Below are 21,054 nucleotides of genomic sequence, written 5' to 3'. Positions count from 1 at the left end.
AATGGGCTCTGAACTTCACTACCTGGGTTCCAATTCCAGCTCTGGAGCCAGGTGTAGTAGCTCACCTCTGTAATCCCAGAGGCTTGGGAGTCTGGGGTGGGAGGATCACTTGAGCCCAGGAGATAGAGGCTGCAGTGAGCTATGATCACACCACTGCACTCCAGCTTAGGCAACAGTGAGACTCCTTAAAACAAAACAAAACAAAATTCCAGCTCTGCTACTTACTAGCTATAAGACCCTGAGTAAGTCATTTAAGGTCTTAGTTTCCTTAGTTTTCCTTAAGGTCCCTTAGTTTCCTCATCTGTAAGAGGAAGATAATGATAACAGCTGCCTCACTTAGAGCAGAGAATGCCTGGCAAATAACAGAAGTTCATGAATGTTAAGAAGTATTACTTTTGTAACAATAGAATGAGAATATGCATGCCAGCAAACGTTTTATTTTCTTCTGAGCAACCATGTGCAAGGGCCACAAAGATATGAAACATACACACTTCAGAAAGCTCTATCCCCTTGGGGGGGTGGGGGAAGGGAATAAAAATTCAACAATAAAGAGACTGATGCCAATACTCTAGACAGAAGAGATTTCAGCACAACTCAAATAAACATACAGCTCTATTTCTGTACACCTACAGAGACTCAGATCTGGCCTGCATAAGGTACCTCCTCCATTTTCCACATAAGTTTTTGCGGTTCAAAACTCACTGAAAACTTTACTATTCTACTTTTTAAAAAATCAACAATAGCAAACCAAATTCAACAACATAGTAAAAGGATTATACACCATGACCAAGTGGGATTTATCCCTGGGAATGCAAGGATGGTTCAACATACTAAAATCAATCAATGTAATACACTACCTTAACAAACGAAGAAAAAAAACCACATGATCATCTAAATTGATGCAGAAAGAGCATTTGACAAAATTTAACACCCTTTCATGATGAAAACACTTAACAAACTAGAAATAGAAGGAAACTAGCTCAACAAAATAAAAGCCATACCTGAAAAACCCACAGTTAACATCATATGCAATGGTGAAAGACTGAAAGCTTTTCCTCTAAGATCAAGAACAAAACAAGGATTCCCACTTCTACCACTTCTATTCAACACAGTAATGGAAGTCCTTGCCAGAGCAATGAAGCAAGCAAGAAGTAAAACTTTTACATGATTCAAACTTTAAGAGATACAAAAGGGCATAGAATGAAAAGTCTCCCTTCTCTCCCCTAGTTTTCTTCCCCAAAGAACAACAATTACCCACTTCTGGTATATCCTTCTATATGTGAGCAAATAATATAAATACGCTTCTAATTCCTTTATGTTTTACAAAAATGACAGTACATTAGACACAATTTTCTACACCTTGCTTTTTCACTTAACAGTATATCTTAGATATCACTATCAGTATTTAAAGAGCTTCCTAATTAATTTTTATGGCTGTAGAGTATTCCACAATAAAGACGTACATAATTTAACATTTTCTAAAGAAAAATAAAGCACTAAAAAGACCCACAGACCGTGCTCGCTTCGGCAGCACATATACTAAAATTGGAACGATACAGAGAAGATTAGCATGGCTCCTGCGCAAGGATGACATGCAAATTCGTGAAGCGTTCCATATTTTTAAAAAAATAAATAAAAAAATAAAAAAAAAAATAAAAAGACCCACAGACCCATAAAGAACTAAGAAATAAAAAGGTTAAGTAGTGAACAGCACTATGTTACTATGCTATGAGAATACAGATCCTTGGAGAGGGTATGAACCTCATACAACCCAAAAGAACACTCAACACCAGGCCTCCCTGGCTCATTTGTTTGCCATTATCAACACAACAGATATGCTACCAAACCATCCCTTTTTAAAAATGGGAGTAGACTTATTCCATTAAATTATGGACCCATTAGCTTTCCAAACATTCCATTTAAAAAATACACCAGGGAAAAACAATCAGGCAAATTCTAATGGAAAAACAGAATAATAAGAGGAAGCTAATACTACCCGGCATTAAATATATGGTACTATAATTGTACAGTAATTAAAAAATTAGGTATAAGACAAGAATAAACAAAAAGATAAACACAATACAGAGCCCAGAAAGAGAAATGTATAAATATAGAAATTTAGTATATAACAAAACCACCATTTCAAATACTTGGGAAAATGATGAATTACTGAATAAATAGTACTGGCACAACCAGCTAACCAGCTGTTAAAAAATAATACTGGATCCCTAGAAACTATCACAGACCAGAGGAGGGTAAGGAGACATGATGACTAAATGTAATATGGTATCCTGGAACGATCCTGGAAAAGAAAAAGGACATTAGGGAAAAACTAGCAATGGCTATGTTGCCATCACAATTAGATCTTTAAAAGCTAGAATCCAGAATATAAAAACAAATCTCTAGTTTTTTTAGTGATATTTAAAGTCAAGAAACCACAGGTGGGGCACAGTGTCTCACACCTGTAATCCCAGCACTTTGGGAGGCCAAGGCAGGAGGATTGCTTGAGGCCAGGAATTTGAGACCAGTCTGAGCAACACAGCAAGAATGTCTCTACAAAAAATTTTAAAAAATTATCCAGGCACAGTGGCACGTGCCTGTAGTCCCAGCTACTCAGGAGGCTGAGGCAAGTGGATCCCTGAGCCCAGTTCAAGGTTACAGTGAGCTATGATCATGCCACTGTACTCCAGCCTATGTGACAGAGCAAGACCCTGCCCTTAGAAAAAGAAAAAAAAAAAAAGTAGAACTGGAAAAATGTTACTGAGCAGCATGCCCAAAGACCATGCTTCCACTTCTGTTGACTGAAGTGAAGCCACAAAGCAATCCTAACACCACTGTCCTCTGTATCCTGCTGTTGACACGGTGGGATATGGCTCTATGTAGTCCAAACTGCTGCCAGTCAGCAAGCAGAAGCCAAAGCAGCAACTGCTACCCTGCACAGTTTAGAGGAGGCTCAAAAAGGGAAAGGAGGAAATACAGGCTGTCTTTGCCCCCGCAGCAGGCCTCCAGCCCACTGCCACATCTGTCTCCCCTTCCCAGGGAGAAGCATGTGCATAACCAGCTCCCCAAAGTAGCTACTGCTAACACCACTTCCCTTTGACCTGCAGAATTAGAGCTCCTCAGCCTTCAAGGAGTTGGAACATGCAATTCCAACTCTTCCCAAAACTATTCATCAATTTTAAAGGGTTTTCCAGAGTGGAATATAGAAAAAACTGGTAAGTCAAATAAGCAAAAATTGCAGATGGAACTCAGTGCCCTTAGACTTGGTGATCTATAGAGTGGGCAACAAGCCAACCAGGACTACCACTTTCAACTCTGTGCTACTTCCCAGAAATGAGAGTTGACTTAGGTAATCTCCCTACCTAAAGGTGTTAGAGACCCAATGGTCCAGCCACATAAAACTTCTGAACATTGCTCCCCATATCTCTCCCATCTCTACTGTCTGGCTACCAGGAATGCTCTCACCCACACCCTTTTGGGACGCACTTCTACCCTTCTTTTAAAACCTTGCTTAAATCTCATTCCTCTAAGATGTTCTCCCAGATCCCACCCCAATTCTTAATATTACCTTCATTTATAATTCTGTTATAATATAGTATTCCTCACCCTTTGCCCTTTTCAGACAGCCTTATAGCTGTCTCTAACAAGAAATCAAGCCCTACTGGACAACAATCAAATTTCATTGACCTTTGTCCATGCCTCTCAGTATCTTATACAAAGGAGACATTCAGGAAATATCTGATAAACAGAATTGGATTCAAACATTATTCAGAGAAGTTGCTCTGCCAGTCTGACCTTGGTTTGCTATGGAACACAATATGATGCTCTTTTTTCCTCTTTACATATCTTCTTTTCTTAGCTTGATTTGAATATGAACATTTTAAAAGAATTTTACTATTTTCTTTGCTATGTATAATTTTTTTTCTGATTTTTTAACTGAATATAATTCATATACCATAAAATTTACCCTTTTAAACGGTGGGTTTTAATATATTCACAAAGTTGTACAATCATTACCACTACCTAATTCCACAATGTTTTCATCATCTGCCAAAAAATCCCCACATCCACAGGCAGTTACTCCCCACCACCACCCCCATGCAACAACTAATCTACTTTCTGTCTCTGCTCTGTATGATTTTAAGAAAACTTTTGGTAGGTAATCTTAACTGTGTGGTTTTATTATACCGTAAAGCCACATTTTTACCTTCCAAAAAAGAAAAGGGGAGGTTCTTATTTTACCATAACTCAACAGAAAAACGTGATTTAACTTTAACACGGAAACTGACTAAAGTATAATTTCAGGATATAAAACAAAAACTCTTATCAGAAAAATCATCTTACATGTTTACTTACCTCCATTTCAGGACAATCTAAAATACAAAACATTTTCTGTTTGTTTTTGTTAAGCTTTTTATTGAAGAAGTATAATATACATATAGAAGTGAACATGTCATAAGAGTATACCTTGATAAGTTTTCATAAACTGACTACAGTAGTCCCTGTTTATCAGTGGGTGATACATTCCAAAACACTCAGTGGATTCCTGAAACTGTGAATAGTACAGAACCCTATATATACTATATTTTTTCCTATACATACATACCTATGATAAAGTTTAATTTATAAATTAGGCACAGTAAGAGATTAACAATAACTAATGATAAAATGGAACAACTTTAACAACATACTATAATCAATGTTATGTGAATATGTTCTCTTTCTCTCTCCATCAAGATATCTTATACTCACTTTCAGGCCTTGGTTGACCCTGGATAACTGGAACCGTGGAAAACGAAATCGCAGATAAGGAGAAACTACCATATACAAGTGTAACCAGCACATCGAACAGGAAATAGAAGCCTCCCCAATCCTTCCATAACTGCCTCCAGTGAATAACTACTATCTTGACTTCTAACAGCACAGATAACTTCTGCCTGTTTTTATACTTTTAGAAATGGAAGCATACAGTATACAGTATAGAAAACTTTTACATTGAAATTCTATGCCCTGTAATACTCACCATAATCTTCTTGTATAAAGCCATGACATTATCATCATCAAATGGTAGAAATCCACACATAAGTACATATAAGAGTATGCCCATGCTCCAGACATCAGCCTAAGAGGGAGAAAAAAAAAAAAATCACTCAAAGATTCAGAACATATTTCAAATTGGCGGGACACTTAACAGAATTGCAGAATCTTCACAAGGCTGGAAAAGAACTCAGAGATCATCCACTTCAACCTGCTCATTCTACAGTTGGGAAGCCTGAAGCCCAGAAAAAGCAGGCTCATCCAAAGTCACCCAGTCAGTGGCAGACCATCCCGGAAGGCCTCCTGATTCCAGTTCAGTGTACTTTCCTCTAGCTGGACCTAATACTTAATAGGAAATAATTTCCAGTTGGCTGGGCTGGACTGGGCATGATAGACAGATGAGGCCACGTCTCTAATTCTGAAAGACAATTTTACAGTGCTACTGACGGTTTAGGTTACATATGAGGATTATGTAAACAGGCATGAGGATGCAAACAAGTCTTAAAATGTATTGATAATCTGCAAATATGACTAAGCTGCACTGTAAAATCCTCTCTATGTAGAGAAACTTTAATAAAGTTCAATGATTGACTTTTTAAATATAGAGGCTAGAAATTAGTCTGCCAGCACAAATAGTCCTACAAATCTCAAAATCCCAGACAGGAGCTTAACCTTTACATGGAATATCCATGTGTCCCATGAGTCCTGAGCAGTAACTATTTATTCATGCAGTATTTGGCTTTAGTCAACAAGGACACCATCATTAGCTAAGGAGAAGTCACAGCTCCCACCCTCATTTGAGCCTTAGGAAAATTTTAAGAGGTAAGAACAGCTTTCAAAAAAAGACGAAAGAGTTAAAATAACTGGAGCAGCATCACACATTTAGGTAGCACCTATACTAAGTAACTCAAATCTGACTCCTAGTCTTGTCTATTGAATCACATCAAATTATTAGGATTCTATTATGATACCTCAGGTGAACAATTGGCTTTGAAGCAAACACCTGATTTCCCTTCCAAGTTGCAGGTCAGAAACTGACCATTTATGCCTCAAGATATCAAATATTTAATCCACAGTTGAGGCATGATGGCATGGCATGGGTTGTTAAATTCAGAACAAAGAGGCTACACAGGAAATGAGCTAACATGGCCTTATCAAATACCTGAAGAGGTCAATAGAGAGATTATATCTGGAGTTAGAATAAAAATGAAGAAAACGACAGTAACATCCCCACAGAAATCTATCAAAGCATACTAGAGAGAGGAAAGCAGAAAAAGTACTCTTCCATTACCTCATTAAAGCACCTTCACTTCGGTGTTTTGAATTAGATAGAGAATAAATTAATCAACTAAAATCATAAACCAAAGCGAATGCAAGTAAATCCACAAACTACCAATTGATAGGAAAAAATGACTGGGGGAAGAGGGATTTGAAAACATTTCCTGTGAGAAATTATTGAAGGAATTAGAGATAGTTACCATAGAACATGTCCTCAATGCATGATCTGGACCATGAGCATCAGAATCAAATATTTTATTATTTTTAAATGAGGATTCTCAAAACCCAACCTTAGAAAACAAAACTAAAATCTCTGACGGTGTTACCACCCTAAGCTCTGTATCTTTTAACAAGTGCCCCAGAAGATTCCTTGGTACACTGTCTTTAAGATACTGTCTTAGAAGGATGGAAAATCGAACTAACATGGACAAGAAAATGTAAGATCACATAGGAAAAATTCAGATACATTCAAGCCAGCAGGGACTCATCGCCAGCCCTCTCAGAATCTTGTAAGATTAAGCACATGATTACCACTCCTTCTGGGAAACTGGATATAACATTGGAAAGCACACCTCGCTCAGCTCAAATCTTTTTTTTTTTTTTTTTTTTTTTTGAGACAGAGTCTCACTCTGTCGCTGTGGGTAAAGTGCTGTGGCATCAGCCTAACTCACAGCAACCTCAAACTCATGGGCTCAAGCAATCCTCCTGCCTCAGCCTCCCAAGTAGCTGGGACTATAGGCCCGCGCCACCACGCCGGACTAATTTTTTCTATTTTTAATAGAGACGGGGTCTCGCTCTTGCTCAGGCTAGACTCAAACTCCTGAGCTCAAACGATCTGCCCGCCTTGGCCTCCCAGAGTGCTAGGATTACAGGCGTGAGCCACCAACGCCCGGCCCAAGTGCTTTTCTTTTTTTTTTTTCCTTTTCTTTTTTGAGACAGAGTCTTGCTCCGTCACCCGGGCTAGAGTGCTGTGGCCTCAGCCTATCAGTGCAAATCTTGATCCATAGTTACCAACTGTGTGACCCTGTGAAGGCACCTAATTTGTACCTCAGTTTCTTCATCTTCCTTATCTTATGGAATGGGGTAATAGTATTCACTTCATAGGATTTTTGTGGAGCTTAAATGAAAATTATAAAAGGTACCTAGCATGTGAAACTCTTGTGCGCTGCTGGTGGAAATATAAAATGGTGCAGCCACTGTGGAAAACAGTAGAGGTTCTACAAAAAATTAAAAATAGAATTACCATGTGATCCAGCAATTCCACTTCTGGCTATATACCCAAAAGAATTGAAAGCAGGATCTCAAAGAAATATTTGTACACTCATATTCCTAGCAACATTATTCACAATAGCCAAAAGACAGAAGTAACCCAAATGTCCATCAACAGATGAATAAATAAAATATGGTAGAAACAATGAATATTATTCAGTCTTAAAAAAGAAGGAAATCCGACACATGCTACAACATGGATGAACCTTGAGGATATTATAAGTGAACTAGGCCAGTCACAAAAAGGCAAATACTATATGATCCCATTTTTATGAGGTACCTAGAGTAGTCAAATTCAGAGACAGAAAGTAGAAGGGTAGTTGCCAGGCACATGGGGTAGGCCAGAATGGGAAATTATTGTTCAACAGGTATACACTTTCAGTTTTGTAAGATAAAAAGAGCTCTGGAGATTAGTTGCACAATAATGTAGATGCACTTAACACTACTGAACTGTATACTTAGAAATGGTTAAGATGGTTAAATTTTATGTGTATTTTACCACAATTAAAAATAAAAAGTGGCCGGGCGCGGTGGCTCACGCCTGTAATCCTAGCACTCTGGGAGGCCGAGGTGGGTGGATCGCTCGAGGTCAGGAGTTCAAGACCAGCCTGAGCAAGAGTGAGACCCCGTCTCTACTAAAAATAGAAAGAAATTATATGGACAACTAAAATATATATATATACAAAAAATTAGCCGGGCATTGTGGCGCATGCCTGTAGTCCCAGCTACTCAGGAGGCTGAGGCAGTAGGATTGCTTAAGCCCAGGAGTTTGAGGTTGCTGTGAGCTAGACTGACACCACGGCACTCACTCTAGCCCCGGCAACAGAGTGAGACTCTGTCTCAAAAAAAAAATAAAAAATAAAAAATAAATAAAAAGTATCTAGCATGATTCCAGGAGTATAAATGCTCAGTAAAAGTTTGTCCCCTTTCCTATCATGCACTAAGAAGGCCACAACATCACTTCTGTGGTATTTCTGCCAAAAATGTATAACCTGAATCTAATCATAAGGAAACATCAAACAAATTCAAATTGATGGACATTCTACTAACTGGCTTCTTCAAAAACATGAAGGTCAAGGAAAATAAAGAAAGCCTAAGGAAGTCTTTCAGATTAAAGAGGACTAAAGAGACACAACAACTAAACACAATGCATGATCCTGGACTGAATCCTAGACCTGGGGGAAAATAAAACTATAAAGGACATTACTGATACAATTTATGGCCTGTGGATTAAATAAATTGTATCACTGTTAAATTCCCTGATTTTGATAACTAAAATGTGGTTATAAAAGAAAAGGCCCTTGCTTTTAGGAAATATATACGGAAGTATTTAGTTATAAAGGAATATGATGTTTCCAGCTTACTTTCAAATGATTCAAAAATAGAATATACATATATATATATATATAAACATAGAGTGAAAATGATAAAGCAAATAGGGAAAAATGTAAACAACTGTGAATTTGAGTAAAAGATATACCACAGTTCCTCATTCTATTTTTGCACTATTCTGTAAGTCTGAGATTATAGCAAAATAAAAAGTCACCAAAAACAAGTGAGTTCCCATTTTCTCATGTTATGAAGTAAATTTCTCCTACATAACACTAATTCCAAAAGATGTTCCACATAAAAAGTGAATCCCATAGCAAATAAAATCAGGACCAGCAGCTACCTATGATGTTCGCTTCCCAAAGGATCGTAATAACATACTAAATATCTAAAGATTTCCTGAAATAAGAACCCTGTTCAACACAGCACTTCCTAAGCTTCTGACAGCTAAAGTTTTTGGTTTTTTTAACCTTATGATTCTAACATCAGCAAAATTAGTACTCCAGAGAATAGGAAGAGCTGACTAGCTTGAGCTAGCAAGTGTAAAGCAGGCAAAGCCCAGGACTTTTGAGCCTGGACTTCTACACAGGACTGCTGGCCTAGGAGTGAGCTATGAATAAGTACAGGTTTTCTCTGTGCTAACCAGCATCTCTGAAGCTGAGCCTGCACCTCTGGCCTTGTGCTCTACCCAGCTGGACTAACCAGTCCAAACCAGGCCCTGTTTAAAATACAAAAGCAACCACAACAAGGACACCAGAAATATATCCCTGCTTCGTAAGTATATTATGTTTATTACAAGTTATTCATTCCATTTATGAGTTTACATATCTTACTCTCCAAATAGACTGAACTCTTTGATTAACAAGATTATTTCTTGGGCCAAGCGCGGTGGCTCACGCCTGTAATCCTAGCACTCTGGGAGGCCGAGGTGGGCGAGTCGTTTGAGCTCAGGAGTTCGAGACCAGCCTGAGCAAGAATAAGACCCCCGTCTCTACTAAAAAAACAGAAAGAAATTAGCTGGACAACTAAAAATATATACAGAAAAAATTAGCCGGGCATGGTGGCACATGCCTGTAATCCTGGCTACTCTGGAGGCTGAGGCAGTAGGATTGCTTGAGCCCAGAAATGTGAGGTTGCTGTGAGCTAGGCTGACGTCACGGCACTCACTACTCTAGCCCAGGCAACAGAGTGAGAATCTGTCTCAAAAAAAAAAAAAAAGATTATTTCTTATTTCATTGTTATACCCCCAATGTGCAGTACCTAACTCACTACAGGTCACCAACAAATGTATGTTGATTCTACATTGAATTAATCAATGAATAATTACCTCTGATCCAAGATATGAGTTGCCTTGTATTAATTCAGGTGCTGCATAAGCAAGACTTCCACAGCATGTCTGTAGATGGTAATCCTTGTCACCCTGTCAATAAGATAAAAATGAAACACTTACAGCCCTTAAGAGAATTAAACCTTGATAAACATTCTTTGAGCACAAGCAAAAAGAAGCTAGATGAAGATCCCCAAATATATGGGATTTCTGCAACCAACTCAATACTCCATGCACACATGTATGGTCTCTGCTTCTCTGGATTTCCAGCATCACTAAAACCTGAAACAGATATTTTGCCCCTTAGCTCAGTCAAGTCCATTCACATAACAATCAGCCTAGCATATATCCAAGAACATACGTCTTCCCACTCCCAAGTACTCAGGGCAAAAAAATTATTTCTTTAGTGGACCCTATGTCCAATATCACATCTTTACAAATACAGAAGAGCTTCTTTTTCCTTAGAGGGGCAAAAAAGCAATATGGTACATAGAACAGTACCTTGGGCACGTTTTCTAGACTCAGTTATAAAACAAATCACTACCTTAGCTTCTAGATCTGCCAAAATGAGAAATCTATTCATCCCCCTCTCCCACAGAAATATCAAGACATAATGAAAATGAAGCTACTGCCCAACACCTGTATAAAAGTTCTACAGCGGGCAAAGGACTTGTGAAGTTGTGAGATTTCATTTACAGCTGAAACAACATGCCCAAGAGGGAATTCCTAAGCAGAAGGCTAAGGCAAGGCTCTCCCAGGCCACCCCTGCTTTCTTAGATGGTGTCTGTGTTGGCTGAATCTCTGGCAGCCATACAGAAAGGTTCACAGAGTCTGTCACAAACTTTCTCCATTGTCTCCTGTGGAGAACATGACTTAAACAAGTTTGTCTGCTCAATAGTATGTTTTCTCTTTATATGTCTGCCGACCAAAAAAAAAAAAAAAACTGCCTTCTCACATTTGGTTCCCAGACAAAAGCCTCCACTGATAATCTTCGAAGAGCCAAGGGAGGGAGAGGAGAATCAGAAAGAATCAGACTTTCAGCCAAAGGGGCAAAATCTGCTTCCCTCTGCACCCAGCTAATTCTGACTGGGGCAGGAAATAATCATGGGACTACAAAGGGCTGAGACAAATCTGCAATTTCAACATTCTTAATGAGTGTAGACAGCTCATTTTAGAGATTGTGAGTACCATCATTAGAGAACTCAGGAGGAAGCCTTCAACAGGCAGCCACACAGGAGATCTGCCGAACACAGCAGAGCTGGAAAGTTCAAAGTCACCTCAAAGAGAAGTTATGCTGGAGAACACCAGTACTTAACTATGGAATACAAATTAAGGAAATACATGATATAAATTTAGAAGTGCATATGGACTTTTTCTTCCTTCTTTTACGTGAAAAAGGGATTATCTCTCAAAATGTAACTAGCTGTTATATAACCATTTGGATAACCAAGAATAGATTTATATTAAATTTTAAACTCAAATCTAAATAAACAAAGCCATCAACTAGTGGCAACATACTCAAACTGCAAGCACTTGGTCAATTCAGCATTCCTGCTGTAATGGCCTCATGTCACATCCACACTACAAATTCTCTCACAGTATACCCATGGGGTCTTTAGCAGAACCAACCCTAGTACTAGACCAGTGGCTCTCAATCTTGGTTGTATATTAGAATGATCTAGAGAACTTACAAAATTTACTAATGCCAGGAATGAAATTTAACATTCTTCGCAATGGATGCAACCAGGCTCAATACAGACTAAGTGGAAGTCAATACAACATAACACACTAAGAGATGCATTTAGAAAGAAAATAAATGCATTTTTATTTCTGCACTTACCTTGGGTTTTGCACACAGACCAAAGTCAATCAGCTTTAATTTATGATATTCATCAAATAATAAATTTTCCTGGGAAAATAAAGATATTTTGATAACTATACACTGATATCCTTTTATCACATCCCACCTCTAGCCATTTCTAAAAATGTTTTAAGATTATTTACATTAAAAAGCCTGGGTACAATAGAGTGAAAAATCACTAAAAACTAATGAAATGATAAGAAGTATAGAAGAGGAAAGAGGAAGAATGTTGACAACTCTAACAATTCCCTTCAAACACACTAGCATAAACCATTTTCTCCTTTGTGCTCTAAGGTTCAACTATAAGTAAATACAATTTGTGCCAAAAGCAAGTTTAAACCAAAAGAGTGAGCTCAAATCAAAGAGTTAGGTATAAACAGACAGAAAAGGATAGTTTCTCAGACCAATTCTAAATCCCTGACTTTGGTATCAAATAACATTTAAGTCCATATTCACTATCACCCACATTAGCCAGAGCCTGCAGACTTAAAGAATATCCACATTTTTATTCTGTCCTTAAAAAGTAGAGTCTGTAAATTACATTGACCTGTGACTTTCCAATGAATAATGGAATTAAAATGAAAGGAAATGGGGTTAGGAAAATAGCACTGAATGGAAAATGCTCAAGTACACAATATACTCATAGAAAATACACAATACTCCTCTTTTCTGGAGACACAATCCTGATTACAAATACAAATGTTAGACATAATTGACAAATAAATCAAACACTAATAAATTCATCCAAAAAGTCTACTGAAAGTCAAAGGTAAAGGAGAAAAAAAGAAATGTGAATGATTCTGACTGGAACAACAACAACAAAAAAGAAACAAAGCTAAGATAGATTCCTAAACAGAAAAAAATCTGGAAACCTAAAAATGATAGGTAAATTGTATTGAGCACTCAGGTAAGCATCTAGCTGTGATGCAGTCACTTACTGGTTTGAGGTCCCTGTGCGCATAGCCCTGACTGTGCACGTAAGCAACAGCAGATACTATCTGACGGAAGACAACACGGGTCTCCTCTTCTGACAGGCGATCCTGGGAGATTATGTAGTCAAACAGCTCTCCTCCAGGGCAGTACTTCAATAGAATCACACAGATATTGTTACAACTTACAAAAATCATGTAACAAGAATTTAAACTAAAAAATTATACTTAATTCAAAGATATTATTAATTCAACTTTATAGGCAAGGGAACTCAGTAAGGCATATTCAAAAATACATATTCTCAGGATCAAACAACTCAATAATTATTCCAGGAATGAGAACGATAACTCTTTCCTCAAGCAGTTTTATTACCAGTAAGCAGAAGTAAAACCAACTACCACTGTGATTTTAAAAAGCTCACTCAGGGTTTTATATTTTTATAGCAAAGTACTAAAACCCATTCTCATCTTAATGTACTCACATTTAGTGTAATTACCTAAAATTAAAAAAAACCAGCAATAATTATTGTTTCTCCATCCTAAAGACTAGCAGTTTTCAATCTGTACCAGAAGCAGCCCAGCTCTACAGAAGTACCCCAGCAGCTGTGGGAGAACAGGTACCAGAGCACAGAGCCTGTGGCTTTCCATCCCTTCTCCAGAGCAGCTCCACTGTTCTATAAACTGGGTTTCTAGTCAAGATTTCATTCCATTTTAGCAGTATCACTTAAAATTACACATGCATATAGTCTTTCACCTTATAGTTCCACATTTAGGGATTTTTCCTACAGATGTACTCACTCACACGAAAAAACAATGCACATTAAAGATCGTTTGCTGAAGCAGCAATGTGTATAAAAGCAAAAGACTGGAAAAACTGTCTTAGTTCCTTTGGGCTGCTATAACAAAACACCTTACATTGGGTAATTTATAAACAACAGAAATGTATTGCTCACAGTTCTGGAGGCTGGGAAGTCCAACATCAAGGTGCCAGCAGATTCGGTACCTGGTGAGGTCCTGTTGCTCATAGTTAGCACCTATTATGTGTCCTCACATGGTAGAAGGGAGCAGATAGGCTCCCTCAAGACTCTTTTGTAAGGGCACTAACCCCATCCATGAAAGCATTATCTACTAAAGGCCCCACCTCTTAATACTATCATATTAGGGATTAAGTTCCAACATATGAATGTCGAGGGGACACCAACATTCAGACCATAGAAATAACCTAAACTATATAAATTATGACACAGCTGTAAAACGGAATTCCAGGCAAAAATTTAAAAAAAAAAAAAGAGGAAGCTTTTTACAAACTGATATGGAAGAATCTCCAGTACAAGAGTACATATTGATATGATGACTTGCAAAAGCTTTATGCTGAGCAAAAGAAGCCAGACACAAAAGAATGCAGACTGTACAATTCATTTACATTAAATTCTAGAGTGAGTAAAACTAATCTACAGTGACAGAAATCAGGTCAGTGGTTGCTGATAAGGGAAGGGTAGGTGCAGTTACAGGGACGAACTTCAAAGTGACAGGAGAAAATTTGCTGGGGTGATGGAAATACTTTATACTTCGGTGTGGGAAGTACATGGATATATGCATTTGTCAAACTGCATACCTAATGTGTATATTTTATTATGTATAAATTGTACCTCAATGGTAAATTTTTTAAAATGCTATCCAGTAAGACTTACAAAAAGAAAACAGCCTACTTCATATTTTCAAATAAAGAAATACAAAATAAAGAGAAATAAAAATATCTAAAATCTCTACAAATGTACACAGATGGTCTCCAAGCTAAAATGTTAAGTGGGAAGAAAACAAGGTGCACAGTGTTATTATAGTTTTTGACCATTTGTGAGACAGAAACCAATAAGCTAAACACACACACACACAGACACACACAAACATACACATAAAATATACATAGATATCTATAGGAGATACGAGAAAAGTAAGTGGATCACTCAGAGGAAAGGGAGTTGGATGGCTGCGACACAGGGCAGAGAAGATTTTAATTTTTAATATATGTCCTCTTGTACCTTTTAAATTTTATCTCAGATTCATGGATATTTTGAGGGTTTTGTTCATTTTCTAAGAAGTTAATCTGAACAAAGGGATCAGCTAAAAATAAAAAAGTTTTAAAATCATCAGTATACAACATGTGGGTGGATCTACAGTAAAGAAAAAATAGCTCTAGTTCCAAAACTTTCAAGACTATGAATTTTAAAATATGCTTTGACAACAATGCTAATCTGTGAAAATGATGTGCAGTTACAAATCATTTGGCTGACACTAAGGAAAATGAAACAAGAGATGAATGATAAAAGTTCTAAAGACTTTATGTTTCAAGCCAAAAAGGGTAGGTTAAAACTTGAAAGAGCTTTTGCATGACATGCACTGGCAGCTACCCATATACCGCGGCTTGAACTGTGTCCCCCTAAAAATGTGTTCAAGTCCTAATATTAGGTATCTGTCAATGTGACCTTATTTGTAAAGAGGGTTTTTATAGATGTAACATGTTAAGAAGAGGTCACACTGGATTAGGATGGGCCCTAATCCAATGACTTGTGTCCTCTTAAAAAGAGGGAAATTTGGACAGAGACACAGACACACAGAGAGAAAAATACCACTTGAAGATGGAGACAGAGATTGGAGTGGTTCATCTCTAAGCTAACAAATGCCAAGGACTGACAGCAACCACTAGGAACTAGGAAAGAGACATGGAACAGATTTTCCCTCAGAATCTCCAGAAGAACCCAACCTTGCCCACACCTTGATTTCAGACTTTGAGCCTCCAGAACTATGAGACGACACATTTCTGTTGTTTTAAACCACCAAGTTGACAGTAATTTGTTACAACGGCCCTAAGAAATTAATCTATCATATAAAACTGAAATGAATCCTTCCCTCTAGGAAAAAATTCTAACATTCTATCCACAAAATCACACCACCCCATTAGAGGTATATTGGAAAGATTACATTTGCAATGAATCTCTAATTTATTATATAGGTTTATTTGACCTAAACTGCTGTTACATATAGAACAGGTAAGCCACTTAACATTTCTTCTAATCTTTCACGTTCAGGTGAACTGTACTTTTCTTTTTTTTTCTGAGATACGATCTCACTCTGTCACCCAGGCTGGAATGCAGTGGCACGATCATAGCTCACTGCAACCTTGAACTCCTGGGCTCAAGGGATTCTCCTGCCTCAGTCTCCCAAGTAGGTGGGACTACAGGCATGTACCACCAACACCCAGCTAATTTTTTTTTTATTCTTTGTAGAGACAGGGTCTTGCTATTGGCCAGGCTGGTTTTGAATTCCTGGCCTCAAGCGATCCTTCTGCCTTGGCCTCCCAAAGTGCTAGGATTACAAGCATGAGCCACTGAGCCGAGCCTACTTTTCTCTTAACTATTGATAAAGTGGCCAAATGTTTTTAGGTCTCTGGAACACACTACTAACCTCAAGAACCATGAATATTTTGTTGGCTGTCTCTAGCACATGGTAGAGTTGACATATATGCTGATGTCTCAGGTTCTTCAAGGCATCAATCTCCGTTTTGATCCGGGGCAAATCACTCTGTGAGAAAACATCATATGGAGTGAGCAGTAAGTTTATTTGGGGTGTGTTCCAAACATCAATATCAACAGCTTTAATACTAAGTAGCAAAAGCTACCAACAGCCCCAAAACAAATGGTTCAACAACACAGAATACTATACCCAAACTTATTTGTATGTACGTAAAAAAGGCCTTGGGGATTTTATGAAAGACAAGTTCAATGTGAGTCAATAGCACAACGTCCAGAAAACAATCTCAGATTCCTTTACAAGGTTAGCATTCCAAACAAGAAAAACGACAGAAACACTTTACTCAGTTGTCATGCCTATGCTACCACTTTTGGTCTCAGCAATGCCCCTTTAGAAGCATGCTAAGCTAAAAACCAGTGCATTTAGGTAAAAGGTATGTGGCTATTCACTGTCTCTCTCAGTCTCCTAACTTTTCTGGAGGCTTGAAAATTTTTAAAACAGGCTGGGTGTGTGGGGAACTCACACCTGTAATCCCAGGCCAAGACAGGAGGATCACTTAAGTTCAGGTGTTTGAAACCAACCTGGGCAACATAGCAAGACCCTGTCTCTACAAAAAAAATTAAAAATTAGCCAGGTATGGTAGTGCACAGCTGTAGTCCCAGCTACTTGGGAGGCTGAGGTGGGAGGATCACTTGAGTCCAGGAATTTGAGGTTCCAGTGAGCTACAATCATGCCACTGCACCCCAGCCTGAGTGACAGAGGGAGAACTTGTCTCTAAAAAAATATAAATAAATTTCTTTTTAATTTTTAAAAATGTTTTTAAAAAAGAAAATTTTCAAAATAAAAAGTTAGTTGAGGAGGAGAATAAGCCAAGCTGAAAAAAATTTAAAAGACAAAAACCTAGAAATCCCATAAAGTAACAAATAAAACCTTATTATAAAAAGGGACTCAATCTAATGATCAGTGACTTAAGCTTCAATTATCTGAGACTATGCAACTAGATGTCGGTCAGGTCTTGATCAAGAACCAACTGTAACTTTGACTATTCTGATATGATAATCTTTCTTTTTCTTTATTAGGGGGCAGGTTGGGGAGCCTGACGACTAAAACCATGGAAGTAATCAAAATACTAAAATCCTAGAAAGTAACTAAAATAAGTAACCATAGAAAATATAAAAACAAGTTTAGAAATAAGGAAGTCCCAAGAAGACCATCAAAAGAGACATTTTTTACCTCAATATAAAAAAAATAAGGTATGTTATACCCAAACTGCAAATTGAATGGGCTGCTTTAGGAGGTAATCAGCTGCTAAATTCTGGAAGCGTTAATATAGAGGAATAAGAGGCTGATTAGAAAAAGGATTTCATTAGATAACTTCTAAGGTCACTTTGAGCTTAGGACATAAGCTGGGACATAAGATTTATCTACCTACTTATCTATACTACAAAGTAGATCAACATTTAGTAAGAATATCATGAAAAAATACAGATGGGACATATTAATACCCTGAAACATCTACAAGACTATGAAACAACTATAGAAAAATAGGCCGGGCGCGGTGGCTCACGCCTGTAATCCTAGCACTCTGGGAGGCCGAGGTGGGCGGATCATTTGAGCTCAGGAGTTCGAGACCAGCCTGAGCAAGAGCGAGACCCCATCTCTAAAAATAGAAAGAAATTATATGGACAGCTAAAAATATATATAGAAAAAATTAGCCGGGCATGGTGGCACATGCCTGTAGTCCCAGCTACTCGGGAGGCTGAGACAGGAGGATCGCTTGAGCTCAGGAGTTTGAGGTTGCTGTGAGCTAGGCTGACGCCACGGCACTCACTCTAGCCTGGGCAACAGAGTGAGACTCTGTCTCAAAAAAAAAAAAAAAAACTATAGAAAAATGGATGCCACAGATTTCAAATATGTGCCATTGCCCTGCATTAAAATCTGAAGGATAAAGTAATCCTTTCCCCAGATTACTTTTTAAAACCACAGATATATACATTTTTAAAAAAGGTATGGATAATAATATTCTGAAGAAAGAACAGTTATCAGAACATAAAAACAAATTTGGGTTTTAATTCACAAAACTGATCTATAGATAGAATATTAAAAAAATAATTTTAAACTTACCCCTAGTGCATTTTTATCCATGATTTTTATAGCTACCATTTCTCCAGTAAGGATATGGCAGGCAAGTTTGACCTTTGCAAAGCCACCTAAAAATAGGAAAATGTATCACGAAGACATAAGCAAGGACTTAGGCATAAATATCTTTTTATATACTTTTAAAAGGCTCTATCAAGTCATATTTTTCTAGAATTTGTGGCTTTCTTCCTATTGCTTCCAAAATGTTAGCCACAGACTCAAGCCTCTTCTCATCCAATGTCTAGCTGAAGTTTTGGGTTTTTTTTTTTAGCATAATAATGTATCTCTAACTTTGTAATTAAAAAAACAGAATTCACTCTAGAAATTTGTTTTATGATTAACCCTGCAATTAAATTTGCTTTATAATTAACATTACTAGGCTGGGCGCAGTGGCTCACACCTTTAATCCTGGCACTTTGGGAGGTCGAGGCAGGAGGATTGCTTAAGGACAAGAGTTTGGACCAGCCTGGGAAACACAGCAACAAAATATTTTTTTAAAAAAAGCCAGGCATGGCAGAGCATGCCTGTGGTCCCAGCTATTCAGGAGACTGAGGAGGATCACTAGAGCCCAGGAGTTTGAGGTTCAGTGAGCTAGGATGTCATCACTGCCCTGCAGCTAGGCAACAGAATGAAACCCTGTCTCAAGAAAAAAAAAATTAAATTAAATTACAAGCTAATTAACATTACTAGAATACAATATAAAGTTGCTGAGAAGAAAAATTATATGAAAATTCCATTCAACTTTGAAACTATGAAGATTATATTCAAAACTGGATCAAAAGCTGGATAAATGTCTCCACTTAGGTATCTAAAAAAAATTTCTAGGCCAGGCATTGTGGCTCACACCTGTAATCCTAGCACTTTGGGAGGCCAAGACAGGAGGATTGCTTGAGGTCAGGAGTTCGAGACCAGCCTGAACAAGAACAAGATCCCGTAACTACAAAAAAATGGAAAAATTTAGCCGGGCTTGGTGGCGGGTGCCTATAGTCCCAGCTACTCAGGAGGCTGAAGTGGATGGGTTCACTTAAGCCTAAGAGTTTGAGGATGCAGTGAGTTATGATGACACCACTACACTCTAGCCAGGCCAACAGAGTGAGGCCCTGTCTAAAAAAATTTTAATTTTAAAAATTTAAAAGTTTCCAAATTTACATTTCCAAAAAGAAGTTCCTGGTAGTCTCTCCCATGGTCTTCCTCATTTCAATAAAAGACAACTCCATTTTCCAGGCACTCAGGCCAAAAACTCTGGAACCATCCTTAGCCCTCTCTTCCTCTAGCACTCCATACCTAATCTGTCAATAAATCCCATTGGCTCTGTGTTCAAAATATATCAGTGGTTACCTTGGGAGAAAGGAGGCAAGTACTGACTAGAAATGGTCTATGTCTTGATCTGAGCAGGAAATACGTGGTGGGGGTGGGGATGTGTATACACACAAATAAAATTCCATCAAGATTAGTATACTTTGCATATTTCACCATATGTTAACACCACAATAAATAAATTAAAATACAAACACCCATACACAGAGTATATGTGTAAAGAATCCCACCCCATTCACTACTTTCACTACCATCAACTTGTCCAAGCCACCATAATCTCTGGCATCACTCACCTGAATTACTGCAAAAGCCTCCTAACACCCCTCTCCTTCTGCCCTTGCCATTTCCAACCCAATCTTTTCTCTACCAAGCAGCCAGAGTGACTCTGTAAAAACACAGGTCAGATTACTCCTTCGCTCAAAACTCTCCAGTGACTTTGATTTAAAATAAAAGTCAAAGTCTTTGCAATGACCTACAAGGGCTCTCCTACTTCTCTCTGCTCTCCTTGTTCCACTTTTTCTTACTAAAGTAGGTAGAAGAATTTTAAAACTACATGGGTTAGACTAAAAAGCTCATGCTTGCCCAAATGGACTATACTTTCAAATAGTTGATCCATCCTCTGCCTCCATGAAAAAAATTAACAATTACCTGTCCCAATAGTTTCATATAATTCATAGTATTTGAGAAGTTCATCATAATCTTTCATAGTCCTCCTGGAAGTTTATTCCAAATTCCAAAAAGATCCTATAAGACAGAGACAGTACATAATCAATAAAGGAAATAATACCAGATTATCTCCTCTATTCTTCTAACAGCAAATGTAAGTCAGTCTTAGGCATATAATACTGAAAAACTGATCAGCCATATGAAAAGAAAACTGGATTCCTAACTTATTCCATACATGAAAATGAATTCCACATAAAGACTTAAGTATGAAAAATAAACCTTTAAACTTTTTTTAAAATATTGTCATTATTTCAGGATAGGAGAGGATCTTTTAAACAAAGTGCTAATCATAAAAAGATTAATACATTAAACAA

At 37.7% G+C, this 21,054-nt stretch overlaps 1 protein-coding gene and 1 non-coding gene across 8 annotated transcripts in view; one reads left to right on the top strand and one right to left on the bottom strand.

Annotated features, from left to right (window-relative positions):
* Window positions 1-20,758, bottom strand: part of MELK (maternal embryonic leucine zipper kinase) — a 62,966-nt gene extending 42,208 nt beyond the window's left edge. For 2 of the 7 annotated variants that reach the window (XM_069474438.1, XM_069474440.1), the window contains exons 1-7: window positions 20,663-20,758; window positions 18,683-18,768; window positions 16,493-16,609; window positions 13,040-13,183; window positions 12,081-12,149; window positions 10,241-10,333; window positions 5,024-5,122 (exon numbers count right to left, since the gene is read on the bottom strand). In XM_069474438.1, coding sequence (XP_069330539.1) covers window positions 5,024-5,122; window positions 10,241-10,333; window positions 12,081-12,149; window positions 13,040-13,183; window positions 16,493-16,609; window positions 18,683-18,768; window positions 20,663-20,720 — 666 coding nt within the window. In that variant the 5' untranslated portion in view covers window positions 20,721-20,758. The remainder of the gene's footprint in view (window positions 1-5,023; window positions 5,123-10,240; window positions 10,334-12,080; window positions 12,150-13,039; window positions 13,184-16,492; window positions 16,610-18,682; window positions 18,769-20,662) is intronic. The other 5 variants (XM_069474441.1, XM_069474439.1, XM_069474442.1 and 2 more) reach the window with 5 other exon arrangements.
* Window positions 1,516-1,622, top strand: LOC138388740 (U6 spliceosomal RNA). Its single transcript, XR_011234231.1, has one exon. It is a non-coding gene; the product is annotated as a U6 spliceosomal RNA (small nuclear RNA).
* Window positions 20,759-21,054: the final 296 nt, after the last annotated feature.

The sequence above is a fragment of the Eulemur rufifrons genome, chromosome 7, assembly GCF_041146395.1.
Source record: "Eulemur rufifrons isolate Redbay chromosome 7, OSU_ERuf_1, whole genome shotgun sequence".
Classification (NCBI taxonomy): Eukaryota; Metazoa; Chordata; class Mammalia; order Primates; family Lemuridae; genus Eulemur; species Eulemur rufifrons.
This window is presented reverse-complemented; position numbering and strand designations above follow the sequence as displayed.